The 14,346-nt window shown below is 50.0% G+C and overlaps 1 protein-coding gene across 1 annotated transcript in view; it reads left to right on the forward strand.

Moving 5' to 3' along the window:
* The first annotated feature begins 58 nt into the window (after positions 1-58).
* The window catches only part of LOC105284204, a 29,559-nt gene continuing 15,271 nt past the window's right edge, over positions 59-14,346 (forward strand). The window contains exon 1 of the mRNA XM_011347548.3: positions 59-2,693. Within this exon, the coding sequence (XP_011345850.2) occupies positions 1,332-2,693 (1,362 nt within the window). The 5' untranslated portion in view covers positions 59-1,331. The remainder of the gene's footprint in view (positions 2,694-14,346) is intronic.

Consider the following 14,346-nt stretch of genomic DNA (forward strand, 5'->3'; position numbering starts at 1 on the left):
AATTAACATAATTAATAATTTTTATAATTAATAATTTATAAACTTGACAAAAAAACACTCATAAATACATGGCTAAAGAACAATTTTATAATTGAACCAATTGCCTATGCAAACGTTGTAGAACGTCTCATGACTTTATCTCTTTACAGCGATTAACTATACAGTTCGGATTCGCTCGAGCATATCGGAAAGCGCCACGGGAAAACCGGAGCGAGATGATCCATTTCGCAATTCGCTTTACGTGGAAAATTCTCCCGTGCCATTCCGTTTCGACGATACCTTCGGCCCTTCGGAGAACGAGAGCGAAAAAGAGAGAGAGAGAGGGAACGCTCTCGAATCCGCTCTCCTCCGCGCGCGTTGCGCGAAGCGACGGCGGCGGTGGTGGCGGCGGCGGCGATTCTTGTAACGGGCAGGCGGCGGGAGTAGCCGCCGGATATATACATGCACACGCAATATCATAGCGGCGAACAGTCGACACGCGGCACTCGTGCGAAGCGGGTCTCCTTCGTGCCCTCTTTCCCTCCTGCTGCGATCGAGGGAAGAGAAAGGAAGAAGAGACGCAGTCTCTTGACACTCTCGGGAGAGGAGAGGAGTGACTCGTGAAAGAGATACAAGTGTTTTTCGCGCCCGTTTCCTTCGCCCGAGTTGCCAAGTAAAGATCGAGGGAAGATACCTACCCCCGACGATCGCCGGTCTATAAATTTTTCTTGTCGATCGATTCGCGGATCAATTAATTCGCTCGCTCGCGCGCGATGACGTCAACGTCGCCGCTCTACAGCCGGAAGACGACGTACGACGCGAGATCACCCTGGCGGACATCCGGTTCCAGTGCGCGTACCGTTCTTGGCGCGGCGAAGCGTTCGTAGAGCGCCGCGCGCCGCCACCCGAGGGATCGATCGAGGAGCTCGCTCGATCGCGCCGACGGCGAAGCCAGACTCCAGAAGCCAACTATCCCTCTCTCTCTTTTTTTCCCCTCTTTCTCCGATCGGGATCCACGGCTGGCCGCGTTGGACTCCGAATTCCGCAATAGCAGCCTCGTGGGAGGCCCACGAATCAACGGAGACGATCGCGAACGCGGAAGTAATCGGAATTAACCGGCACCAACCGGACGTAATCTACCTCCCGTGATGAATTCTCGCGCCTAGAGAGATACTTGCTGATGTTACTCAACTCGAGAAAGGATAAGTGATCAGCGGGCGAGAGTTTCACCCAAGGTGGTTCGATAGCAGATCGAACGCATCACGAAGAACGTTCTCCAACGTGCAATCCGCACTTCCGATAATAAGAGTCAGCCGGTCAGCCCGACCGGCCGCGAGATCGCGTTCCTGGCTATGGGCAAGCTCCCAATAATCCTTCGAGGTGGTGAAACTCCTGACGACGCGAGGGCGATCAGCAAGGAGGAAAGGTCGGCGGCGACGGTAGTCGTCGTCGGTGATGCGGTAGCGCGATCCGGCGCGATCGCTGATCGATTTCCCATCGATCGCGATCCGAATATCGCGCTGCGAGAGGAATGCTGCGGAAACTCCGGGACCGGCGGAGCGGATCGTCCTGTCGAGGTCGCGATCGACGTTGACGCGGCCGCGAAACCGATCGCCACGAGAATCGGCGATCCCGCGTGCCGCAAGCGTCGCGACGCCGGCACGATCGCGCGTTCGCGCGGACACACGTGGCGTGAAAGCGAGGCCGTCCAGGAGACAGAAACCGATCGAAGCGGATCAACGTGGAGCTACGTAATCGATAACGATCGCGGACGGAACTGCGCTGTTCTCGACGCGCTCGTAACGTCGGATGCGGAGCAGCGCAACAGGATCGCCGGGAACGATCGCGATGTAACGATCGCCGCGATCGCGTCTTTTTCCGCGCGGAGGGTACGGATCCGCGATCGCGTGACCCGCAGCAATCTCATCGTACGCAGCGAACGGCGAAATCGGCAGCACGGCGATGCTTCGCCGATTTGCAACAGGTCGATCGGCGCGTCGACCGACAGCACGGAGATGGAGAAGGTGCTCTGTTACACCACGGTGGATAGTATTACGCCGCTAGGGCAGAATCGGTCTTCTGTTTCTCCGATCACTGATACCACAAACATTTCATCTGGCAGCATTAAAAATGCTCGCACGTCCAAATCGACAATTACCCTCGAAGTGCGAGAGCCGATCGGTAGCGACGTTAACATTGTATACGAAGGCATCGATCGCGATGCCAGCAATCACGTAATGCAGCGATTCACTGATGACCCAGTCTTGTCTCGTCCAAGCGGACCGATCGCCAGGCTGATCGGTATCGCCGATTTCGCGAAGCAATCGCGCCTTCCCGGTGAACAGGTGGACGTCAGCGGCTCGTCGTCCTTTTCACAACTTTCCGCGAAGATCGATCCTGGCGGATCGAGATGGACCAAGACAGATTACACGTGGAGACCATCGCCGAGAATCTGCTTCGGCTTGCGAACGCTTCTCCTGGGACTGCTTGCAATGTGCTTGCTTTGCGACGTAGTGCTGGCCGCGCCGTCGTCTTCGTCGTCTTCATTGTCGTCGACTTTGGAGCACTTGCAGACGATGGAGAGCTTTGAGGACGGTATCGAGGAAGAGGAGTTAGTGATGTCGAGGAACAAGCTCGGTGAGGATGAATTGGAGATCATTAGGAAGAGCATCGTGCAAGGTCTCGGGCTCCAAAGGATACCTGATCCTTCAAAGGTACATTTGTAATTCTTATTAATAATAATGCTCGGTGAAAAGTATTGTAACTGTATTTTCAGGTATTTCCAAGTTTTTTGTCTGTTTTACATTTTCTATAGAAGTTTTATATATATTATACCTATATCATTTAATTTTTTATATTTTGCTCTATCATAATTGATAAGCAAAAGTCTTTCAGAAGAAAAATCATAGAAATTATTCTCCTGGAAAGTTACAGTTTTGCATTTACGATACTTTTCATACATTACAGTTCCGTCGATATGATATACGAAGAGAGGGTAAATGATGAAAGTATACTATGTATTACGAAAGCGCGAAGCTATTTAAGTATTATAAACCAATGCTAAAATAATATCGACATGCAGAGTGTTCTACATTCTTTGCATTCTTTCATCCATGGATCATGTCAATATTATCAATGTTTCGGATCTTTTCACCGTGAATACAGATATTCAGGCAAAATGCCTCGTTACATGATCTTTAATGCTGCAAATAAAGTAAGCAACTCACATTCTCCATCTAGAAAATTTCAAGTAAACTTTCATCCAACAGAATTCTAATTATTTTAGAGAGATAACATTGATTGATTTAAAAATTGAGAAAATCAACGAAAATTCAATCGGACTTTCGTTAAATAAACATTGTCAAAAATTCTGATGGGGAAAAACGCATCGAAAATATTCAGGAACACTCTGCATAATAATGAATAACTATATATCTACGTTATTGTGCCTGAAATATAAATGAAATCGATCTCGCAAAAAAACAGGAGAAAAAGTGGGAGACCTCGCCGTCTGTATCAACGATCCGCGCCATCGGCAGTGGGAAAAAAGTCGATAAATCCTAAATTATTACAGTGACGATAAGAGACAAACGCGGACGCGCGGTGACGATGTCGTGCTCATTCGCGCCTTCGAGTTCGTTGTTCGACGCCTCGTCGTCGTCGTCGAGATTACTCGGATAAGGCTCTCTCGCATTCTTCCCGCGCTAGAAAACAGTAGAATTTCAACTGCAACTGATCCCACTCGTTCTTTTATATTTTATTCCTTTTTCTCGAATCGATTATTAAAATTATACGTGACCCTTGGATGCCAGATTATATTCACAGCACTACATCCGTCTATGTCGCGCGCACATAAACGTCTCCTGCACTTAGATTGTCAAGATCTAGTTGGTAACTATCGGGGTCCCAAGTAAGCCAAGTTTATCCGCGTTCGTGCGCGAGCACGCTATCGCTTTTTATAGATTACAATTACCGTATAGACTCCGAGCGGAAGAGGATCTACTTGACCAAAGTTAGTCTCGGGCACCGTCTTGAAATAGATACTGATAAATTATGGACTCGCCATCGCAGTCCTGTGCTCCGAAGCTCTTCAAGGGTAGGTGGCGTAGATCCAAACGTCCTCGCGGCGGCATTCCCCGCACAAAGTACGAGTCCACGGTATTCATTGATCCGTGCACGCCGGATGGCGGTGGTGCATTCCGGTATTTATAGATCGGCCGTAAATCACACGGCGCACCGGCGATCACGAGAAACGTGCCCTGCACGTCCGCACGCGAAGTACGCGAGCGGACCTTCACGCGGGGGGCCCGGGAGTGCCAGGAGGCCGCCGCGAGGTTCGTTGACATCGGTCGGGCTGAAAAAGGTTTAGCCTCCGCACGTAGGCCACGAAGACTCGCGTTCGCCGCGACAGCGAGGCCGCGGCTATCCGACCGATGAAAAAGCACGACAATGCCATTCCAGGGAGAGGCGCGTGACACGTCGCGTGGTCGTCCAGATCATTAGTCTCATAAATATCCGGCGCACGGAACGAAACGCGCGGCACGGCAGGCCGGGGATCCTTAATCCCCCCCCGATCCACCTCTGCCGCTTACTTTTCCTGTATTACACACGTATATCTTAATTTCAGGCACACGTTTCATTTGATTTCCGTTTGTTTCATTTGAATTTTATCTCTTATGTTCTATGTTGATTCTAGTTTGCTATCTCTATTGCGAACGTTTCTGTGTCGCAGTTTCGTAGTCCCGTGAAAGATTTCTCGGCTCTTCGCGCTCCACTCGCGTTTACCCTCGCGCGGGATCCTCTTCGCGCCTAATCTCGACGACGAGAAATTTCGTCAGAGCGACGGAAATTCATCCGCTTTCGGAAACTTCGCACAATCGGGGGACACCGCGATCTGGCACGTATATACGCCGCGCTGTTTGCCTAGACGTAGCTAATAATCGCCGTTCCCTTTGTCAGTGCCGACCCGGGTAAACAGTCTTACGAGCGAATGCAGTTCCTGTCATAGATAACGCCTCCCTCGCCGTTGCCGGTGGATTACATGCGCGAGGCGATCTTTATCTTCGCCACGAACGGCCTCATCTCGTCTCTATTACGCACGACGAGTCCTCGATGTACCATCAGGCGACCGGTTGTAACGCGCACGTTGATTTACGTCCCATTGAAACTGCCCGGCCGCCTTCAGGGTGAGCTTCCACGGGAGTTCCGAGAGCGAATTAACGGTTCACCACGCGCGAGAGGGAATCTAATTTCGGAGGAGACGCCGAAGGAGATGCGCATCTTTCGAGATACTTTCGAGATTTATATCTATTTCGGCATGACATTTTCTGGAGGAATGCGCCTGTAGTTATCGCGTCCTCGTTCTTTCGATTTCTTCCAGATTATACTTTGATGGTATCCTTTACGAGGAGACACGTTTCCAAAGTTGCCTCGCCTCGTTCCTGCGATCCGGGAATCAAGAATATCTCGGAATGCCGATTCGTCGAGAGAACACCTCAGGGCATTGTCCTACTCTTATTTCTTGACTCTTGAATCGATCGCCTCTTTTGAGTGATGACGTTTCGAGAGGAATATTCGTTTCCAGAGCACTGTGTCACTCTCGCGATTTCGGAGCTCATCGCGTGTCTCGTATTTCACGTTCATGAAATCGCTCGAAGATTCGGCTCGGCCGAAAGGAAGAGCATAATGAGCCGTGCACAGAAGAAAGAGAGGCAGAGGCGCGAGAGAAGAGAATCTCGGTAAGTTCGGGACGAGAGTGGAAGAAGGACGAAGTCCACGACCTCCGTCGAGACCTCCTTGGCTACTCTCTTCTCTCGTCTCTCGTCCTCTCGTCTTGTCGCGTCAGGTCGCGTCGCTTCCACGTCGTTTCGCCGTTTCAAAGGGCTCACTTGCTGATGCACACGCGGCTTTTGTTCTGCAAATGTATCCCGGCAAGACGCATCGCACCGCGCACTTGTACGCACACACATTCCGAACCGGCCGGGACCGCCGCGCCGGTTGAAGAAGCAAAAGAAAGCTGCCGCCGCGCCGCCACCGACGACGACGGGGACGACGACGATGGGCGAGAAGTCGAAGACGCGAGAAGTCGCTCGTTACGAGACTTACGAGAGGCAGGCCGGAGGCGGGGGTCTCGTGTCGCACCGTAGATCCCATCGCGTAATTAAGTGTGTCAAGGAATACGCCTAGGCGCCTCCAGCTCGGACGAAGACCGCATTCCGAGGAAAGACGCCCAGGGGGAAAACCGGCAGGTAGCCGTCGGAGACGACGCAATTAACTAACGCCGACTTTTCGTGTGCCGCGCCGCATCGCCATAGCCATGGAGACCCAAGCCCATGGAAAATATTTTCCCGTGCGCGCTTGGTGGACCCCTTGTCTCGCCTGGATATCTTGCTGCGGTTTAAACACACCGATTAAACACGAAACGTCGAAATAAGGCGAGATCGCGGCACTGTAATCAGCCTCACTTGCTTCAATGTGGGCCGATTGGTCCTAATGTTTGCTAGGAATTTGCGGGAACGAGAGAGGTCACGTCCACTGCATCTGCACACGGCGAGGATTCACGGAGAGATATTCCTCTGATTACTAATTTCTCTGTTAATTCAGCCACAATTGAAATAATTGAGCAATTGACGATACAATTATTCTATTTACTTGAGGAGAGAATTCTGCTGCGCGTACAGTAAGCATGGCTAACGCAACTGATCAGTAAAAAGTCAAAGTTAACAACGATAATAAAGTGTACAACTACAAATCACACACCGATTTGTGGTCCACCATCGCGCGAGGCCTTTCAATTAAAGCTTTAGTGAGACCGTGAGGATCCTCGTAATTATGCCCATTGAGAACACAACTTTCTCATGCGGGGACTAGAGGGATGAAGTCTCCGGGTTCTCTCTCTCTTTCTCTCTTTTTTTTTATTGTTAACGCTGTTATTATGCGGCGGGAAAGCCGCGGTGGCGGCGGTACGTCATCGCGCTTAATGGTGCTCGGGGCCCAATGGTAGCATGTGCCGACAGACCAGAGTATAGTTCTCTCCTCCTGCGAAATTACACTGCGAGGCGGCTTGTCATTATCCAATCCTGAGCGTTTATACGACGCGGCTGTTCGTGCGCCGCCGAATGAGCGCATTAAAGGCGAAAGCGGCTCATCTCGCCCGTTTCGAGCCTCTTTCACCTGCTCCCCCCAAAAATAACGCCCGTCTCCCTCATATTAGGCAGTTAATGGACCGTTTCAATGTAAGACGAATCCTCCCCAAGGAATTCACCAGAGAACTCCGAGCACTGTGAATTTTAATGTCTTAATGTCTTGTGTCAAAGTTGCAAATTATTCTGCATTACCTGTGATGGAAATTACTTTTGAGAATTTAATTATTTTTTGAATAATTATAGGTATTTTTTAATAATGTACTCATTTATCTGTCACACGCATCAACTTTCCATAAACTTTTGATGATAAAGATATTGTTATTTGAGACTTGAATGTTATGAATATTTTAATATTAATTACATATTATATATTTACACGAGAAATGCCTGAATTTCATCTTGTTTACCAAATTTGGAATTTTCGCACACATTTTGCTATAAGTACGGTACCAGCGCGGCGTTCGTTGATCTCTCGCGTGCAACAGGTGTCACGCATCCGCGCGGGGTTACGCCGGCTCCAGTTGGAATTAACTCGGTATCATCAGGAATTTCCGGCGTATGTAACTGATGTAAGAGTGCGTTCGCAAAACTCGCATAATTCAAATTGACGCCGTCGGCCGAAATTATACGTGTATCAATCGTGTCTATAGATAGACACGTATCCTGCATTGGAGAGAGGCGTAGGCGGCTCGTCTTGGATATATACAGGGTGTCCGGTAACTCACGACTCAACGCTCGTGAGTGGATAAAGCGGACTGAACTGAGTGGAAAAGTCCTATACCATTTTGCACTTTTCACAATAGTTAACAAGTTATTAATTATTAAAAATCGTGCTATTAGTCCGGCCTACCGCCGAATGCAAGCGCGCGGCGAGATGCGACCGCCTAGCGATCGCAGTGGCAATGGCTAGGCATGCCATTTGTAATAAACAACTTCTCGCGCCTAGCAACTTTGATCGCTAGGCGGTCGCATCTCGCCGCGCGCTTGCACTCGGCGGTAGGCCGGACTAATATAGCGATTTTTAATAATTAATAACTCGTTAACTATTGTGAAAATTGCAAAATGGTATAGGACTTTTCCACTCGGTTCAGTCCTCCTTATCCACTCACGAGCGTTGAGTCGTGAGTTGCCGGACACCCTGTATAGCGGGCGCGATCGAGAATACACTAACACCGGCTATCACGGAACGATTATACGCGAGAGATACAGTTCCAGCATCTCAGCAGGATTTTTGAACCTTGCTAAAATTTGAATCTGCGAATGTGTAGAAAGAAGAGAGCTTAAAAAAGATTGTTTTCTCAAGACAGCTCTTCGATCCACAAGTTCCAAGTAAATATCATATCATTTTTTCGTCGACTACAAATATTTCTTATTTTCCTAATAACATCAACTATCGAAATCCCAATGAAATGGAGAGATCAGGCTCTTATCGCATCTCTTACATAATTACAACCGACAGATCAAAGGCCAGACCCTCGCGAACTTGTTTAGTGCAAGTAACGAATGTATTCCGAGCGTTTGGCCTGTCCTGCCGGCGGATTGGAGAATTATTAAGATCCCCGCGGGGTTGCACGGAGATCCAATAAACTCCAGCAGTCACGTGGCGGCCTGACGTTACAAATACCGGCGCAACGCCGTCGCTGTACAGCGTTTGCGCGGATTAATTGCGCGGCCTCTCCCAAACACACGCGCGCGGCGGGATCGAAATTAAATCGAGATTAATCGCGAAGCAGCAAAACGCCGGAGATCCGTAAAACAAACCGGGCGCCGATGGTCGGTGCCGATGACGGCGGCGGCTGCTTCTTGGCAGGATCATCGGAGCGTGTTCGCGGCGTCCCGGCGGTAGGACCAACGCGTGGGTGGTCCATCTTCTTCTTGCCCCGCTTTCGCTTACGCATGCACGAGCACGTGCGGAGCGCTACTGGACCACGCCGCTCCTGGCTCTCGCATTATAAGCACCGATGCGAAGGAGCGAGCAGGCGAGTAGGCGGCTGAGCCTCCACGTGCACGCGTCCGCCGCTGCTGCACGCATTCTCGCGTGCATCTATATGCGTGTGATGGTCCAAGAATTTGAAATCGAGGGATTCAAACTGCAAGGAGTTAAACTCTTGGCGGATTATCGCAAACACGAATGGGAATGTGATAAAGGGAATGCGTGTAACTAGAGAAGCGCACGCGCTGGAATTTCAAGGATCTGAAATCTTGCAATCTGAATTGTAAATTTCCGACTACCGGATAAAAAATAATGGGGGGTCAGGGGAACAGAATTAGACAACAGGCAATTAAACTGGAATCCCAGGAATACTGCACGGGTCGAAAATTCGGATTGTCTTGAATCCGCAGAAGTTGGTGACGCATCGGGTGAATCACAGAACAATAATTAAGCGGGAGGAGTAATTAGGCGTCGTTGATGATCGCTAATGATCATTTCGCGGGAAGAACGTTGCGGGTCTCATAATGCCTGGTGGGCCTGACGCTGACGATACCGTAGTTGGACGTGACGCGTTCATGTGCCGGTAACGACTAGGCACAACCGCGGGAACTTATCTATCCCGGAAGAGGCCGGCGCACCACGACTTTCTAAAAATCGTAACGCTCCCTTATCTCGACGTAAAAATCTTCTCGGAGTTTATTTCCGTCCGCGGTCGCTGAATTCGTTGCCGTTTCCCGGGAACTTGACGATACTCGAGATACGCTGTGGCAACTCGCCGCGTTGCGAAATTTCTGATCACCGCGTCCGATCGTACGCGTAGAATCGAAGAATCGTTCGACGTCGCGAGAGAAGAACCTCGTCACCGTTAGGCACGTCGAAATATTGCAAGAGGAAGTCTGTCCCACGCGCGCAGCAGGCGCGCGTAAATGACACGCGTGGCATCATCGTGAATTACAAGATCCGCCGCGGCCGGCTATCAAGGATTACAACAAATCAGGATCCTGGCAGAAACGCGCGCGGCAAGTTGTTACATCGTGATAATTCCGCGAAAGGATTAACCTTTTGCGCCTTACAAGCGTTACCCAACAGCGACGACGACGACGACGATATCAGGCGGTTGCTCGACAAGCTGCAAGAGGAGAATACGCGCCGCTTCGTGTCGAATGCGGTCGTCGCATGCGGACCGAGATAATATTATTCCACAGGCGACAATGAAATAACGGTGCGTGCGTGCGAGGTGCGAAAGAAATGTTTCATGGATCTCAACCGGTGTGTGCCAACCTACTGAATGGATGTCGCAATCTTGGCGAGGCCTCCCGTAACTCTTCCCGTAACTCGTCCTCTTCGACAAGCGGTTCCTGGCGGATTGCCGCAATCGCACGCCTCGTCATCCCCGGGATGTGGACCGTCGTACGCGAGATGTATTGTAATTCCACAGAACGTGTTACTCACGAGGCACTAGGGGCATTCACTCACTAGAAGCACTCACGGAGACGTCGCATATTTAACGCGAAATGTTGCAATAAATTGCGCGCGTCGTTGGAGAGACGGCGATCGATTCCTCTGACCGCTCCCCGCAACCACTCGAAAGTTTGTCAGCGATTTCAGCCAGTCGCTGTGAAACGGCCTACTCGTTTAAGACACTGAGTCTATTCGGATTCGGCATCGCGATTATTACTCGAGGGAGTTTCCGTAAACGGGCCCCCGGCTGAAACGGTACCGCACCAGCTGCGTCGGAGCATTCATCTTCCGAGGTTTCAAATCTTCTTCTCTCGATCCGCTGAAGAAGCGAATTTGCATGCCTCCGCTTCGCCGATCTTCGACGGCGCGATTAATTCTTTTTTCTCTCCGTCGAAGCGTTATTGATTGTATCGCCTCCGTACTACGAGTTTCACTCTTGTTGCCTGTCGATTGATGAATGGAAAGATTTACGAGCCACAAGACACTAAGCACACGCGTGACGTACCGTGTCAACGACGGCGGGGCACTGTAATTCGATTCAATTAGGTGGCTTCGGATATACTTGTATTTGACATATGAAATCGCCCAGTCAAATCGTTCGGTAGCAACCAAAATATTGAATAAAGAAAATATTAGCCTTCCCGGCGGTTCTTCGTGTGATGATCGACGTTGCTATTCTGATCGTTAAGGAAATGCCTGATGCATCCTATGTAAATTTCTGGAGAATCTCGAGGAGCTCATACATTTACTTGTTTTGCTCATCGCTCTTCTTCAAAATAAAATCCCTGAAAATGCACAACTCGTATTATTTGGTCTAAGAAGATCTCTTCAGGATATTCCTTCCGTGGCGAGATGCATCTCTTGTTTATGGCTTGATCTCTTCCAACAATATGGAAGCCGGTGGATAGCTTCTCGCGGTCGCGATCGCGTTCGGCTCGTTTACAATTATCGTCGTGCTTCTAAATTACATTTCTCGCCAATCACTCGCCGATCGCTCTCGGAGTCTCCATAATTACACGTTACGTTGCGCGTTACGTATTTGCCATGCAAATTCCACTCGGCCGTCGAGTTGACGACCATAAATAGCGATCGTGCGTTAATCGCGAGCGAATATAACGAGCCCATTCGACGAATTGATCGAGCCGCTTTCACCGAAATTCCGCGGCTATTATAAAAATTCCGGTTTACATTCGTCACACACAATGTGGCGAGGTGAGAGGACGCAAGCCGCAGGATTCGAAAGTATCCCAGCTGATGAGTAAGACACCGAAAAAGAGCGACTTAGGTGAGATCCGAATGTCGCTGGGAAATTCCGAGCGCGCAACTCCGCAGCCTTGCGAAAGCCGAGCGAGCAAGGCGACGAAAAAGAGAGGGTCCACGCGGATCTACCGGCGTGACCGAATGCCGGATCTCGCTCTCGCGGAACGCTGCGACGAATGGACCACCCGACGAGGGCACTTGTCACCGTCATCGTCGTTGCGCTTCCGTCATCGGCGTCGAGGTCGGTAGCAAAATTTCAATCACTCCGGCTGCGCTCTTTCTGATTAAATTTTTAATCGGGAACCGCGAATATGCACGCGCCCAGATCGATCGTGTGTCATTGTTGGACACGTGGCTTCTCAATTATGTCACACGTTTGAATATATATATTATAAAATTGTAATGATGCGGAAGATAGTATCGTATGTATTGCCACCAACGAATATCAACGCGGCGCCACAATTCTAAGTCTCCTACAATCAGTAACGCTGCTTAGACTTTGAAACATGTAAATTTATGCCTAATGTCGAAAGGAGAGGAAAAATTCGCTTCAGATTGGCCGAGGTATCTATCATTAAGAGGATACCTGGCCTGCGTTCCCGGGGTATCCAGTTAATCCGAAGGTTTATGTCATGGCACGGCATAATGTTCTCGGTATATCATCACTGTGCTAATGGTCGATCGCGGTTAGCACAGGCACATCGAAGAAAAGGATAAAAATAAAGAAAAAAAATTATATGACAGATACTAAATATCCTGTTCGGTTGCCGGAGTGCTAAAACGCGGGAAGGCTTGCGCGCACGTGGACAAGCTGTGACGAATTACTCCTCGGCCGAGCGAGGATCAGACCGCACGATAAGCGTGGATACAGAAGCGGATTTGCATATAAGATAAAAGAAAAGAGGGAGAGAGAGAGAAGCCTTAAGTTACCGCCTGGAGTAACAAGGAGCCTTGCGCCATCGCAAGAAAATATTTCCGTGGTATTTATTATAATTTCTGGCGCGCGGGGAGGCAGGGCAAAATGCGACTCGCTCGTTCCGTAGCTTAGAGCGACGACGATTTAAATCGGCTGGATGCTCGGATTAAAAGGCGAGGTTTACGATGTTTGTTCGCTCCGGCGACTATGTCGCCACTCGCGGTTCGAGAAGAAGCCCGCCCGAGGTAAAATCCCTCCCGGAGTCCTTGACGCGGTTCCGTGATTAAAGAGTGCAGAAACTGTGGCGAGCGAGCCGAGATTAAATCGTGGGAACTGATAATCGGATCTCGCCGGCAGATTGTCTCGCGATTTCGCTCGACGTTCGCTCGTTCACGCTGGCTGAGCAAACCAGCCAGCCAATATCGCGTTACCCGTTAATTGTTTCCAGTTATAAATTCCTCGCGGCAGCGGCCGCGCGTCGTTTATCATAATTCCTGTCGTGTTGTGTAACCCGCTTCGTTACGAGCGTCCCCGCGAACGAACCGCGTGCGTACTTTGTTGGAATCCACGAGGTGCCACGTGTGTGTGCGTTGCAGGAAAACGCGGAATTTAATTTTAGCATCCGCCAATGCGTCGGACAGATCGTACACGTCCGGGTAACACGAAGGTGATGCCTTGTTGCGTGTGTAAGACTATCCTGTTTTTCCAAGAAAAACGCATGCACGTGCACGTAAATTTCATTGTAATCGCGGTGCATAAACTGGATACTCATTGGACGACGGTACAAGCTTGATAACGACGGAGGAAAACCGACCGAATGGCATTAGATGATGAACCTACTACATGCAGGCGTTCTCGTTGCAAGCGGTGGTTGATGGCTCACGACGAGAGTGTTGTTTGCGCGTCCCGAGCGATATCTTTTCTGCAAAGAAATCAACAATAACGCAACGTAATGTTGTCACAACGCGACATTATGTTGTTAGCAGCCACGATGCGATACGCGGCCGATATGACGTTGACCGACCAGCCGAATCTCACGGCTCACGTTGCCGCATAAATTCCCGAAAGATAAAGCCATGGCTGGCATGTTTGTGAGCGGGCTGGATATTTATGGGATCCGCGCGGCGATAATTCGGCGACATTCCGTCGGATTTATCGGAAGCACTTGGGCAATTGCTGCGCCTTCCCGAGAAGAGAGAAACCAAAGAGAGAGAGAAAGACGGAGGAATCTTTAAATTGACTATGACTTGGTGCGCGTTTCCCTCGACGAGAACAGACTTGTCCCGGTCTCGTCGTCGAGAGCCAGGCCCGTATCCAATAAAGTATCGTGGTATGGCCAAGGTGACGTCGAAAAAGGTTGTGAAATCTCTCGCGAATGGAGCGGAGCGCCGGTTATCCGGAATAATCCGGGGGCAGGGGGAGGGCAGGACGTGAGGGATTCGAGGCGTGATAATACATCCATGATATGTAATTTACGTAATTGCACTCGGCGACACCAAGGTACCACGCGAGCGAGTGACATAAGCGCGGATATATTTTCACTTTTGTCGCGCGTTTATCGTCGGTTACGATGAAGATCGAACACGCGAGACAATCCGCTCTACGTATGGATCCAGAGATCCAAACGTATGGAGAACCCGTGGGAGCTCGGG

Source organism: Ooceraea biroi, chromosome 12 (assembly GCF_003672135.1).
Source record: "Ooceraea biroi isolate clonal line C1 chromosome 12, Obir_v5.4, whole genome shotgun sequence".
NCBI classification, from domain to species: Eukaryota; Metazoa; Arthropoda; class Insecta; order Hymenoptera; family Formicidae; genus Ooceraea; species Ooceraea biroi.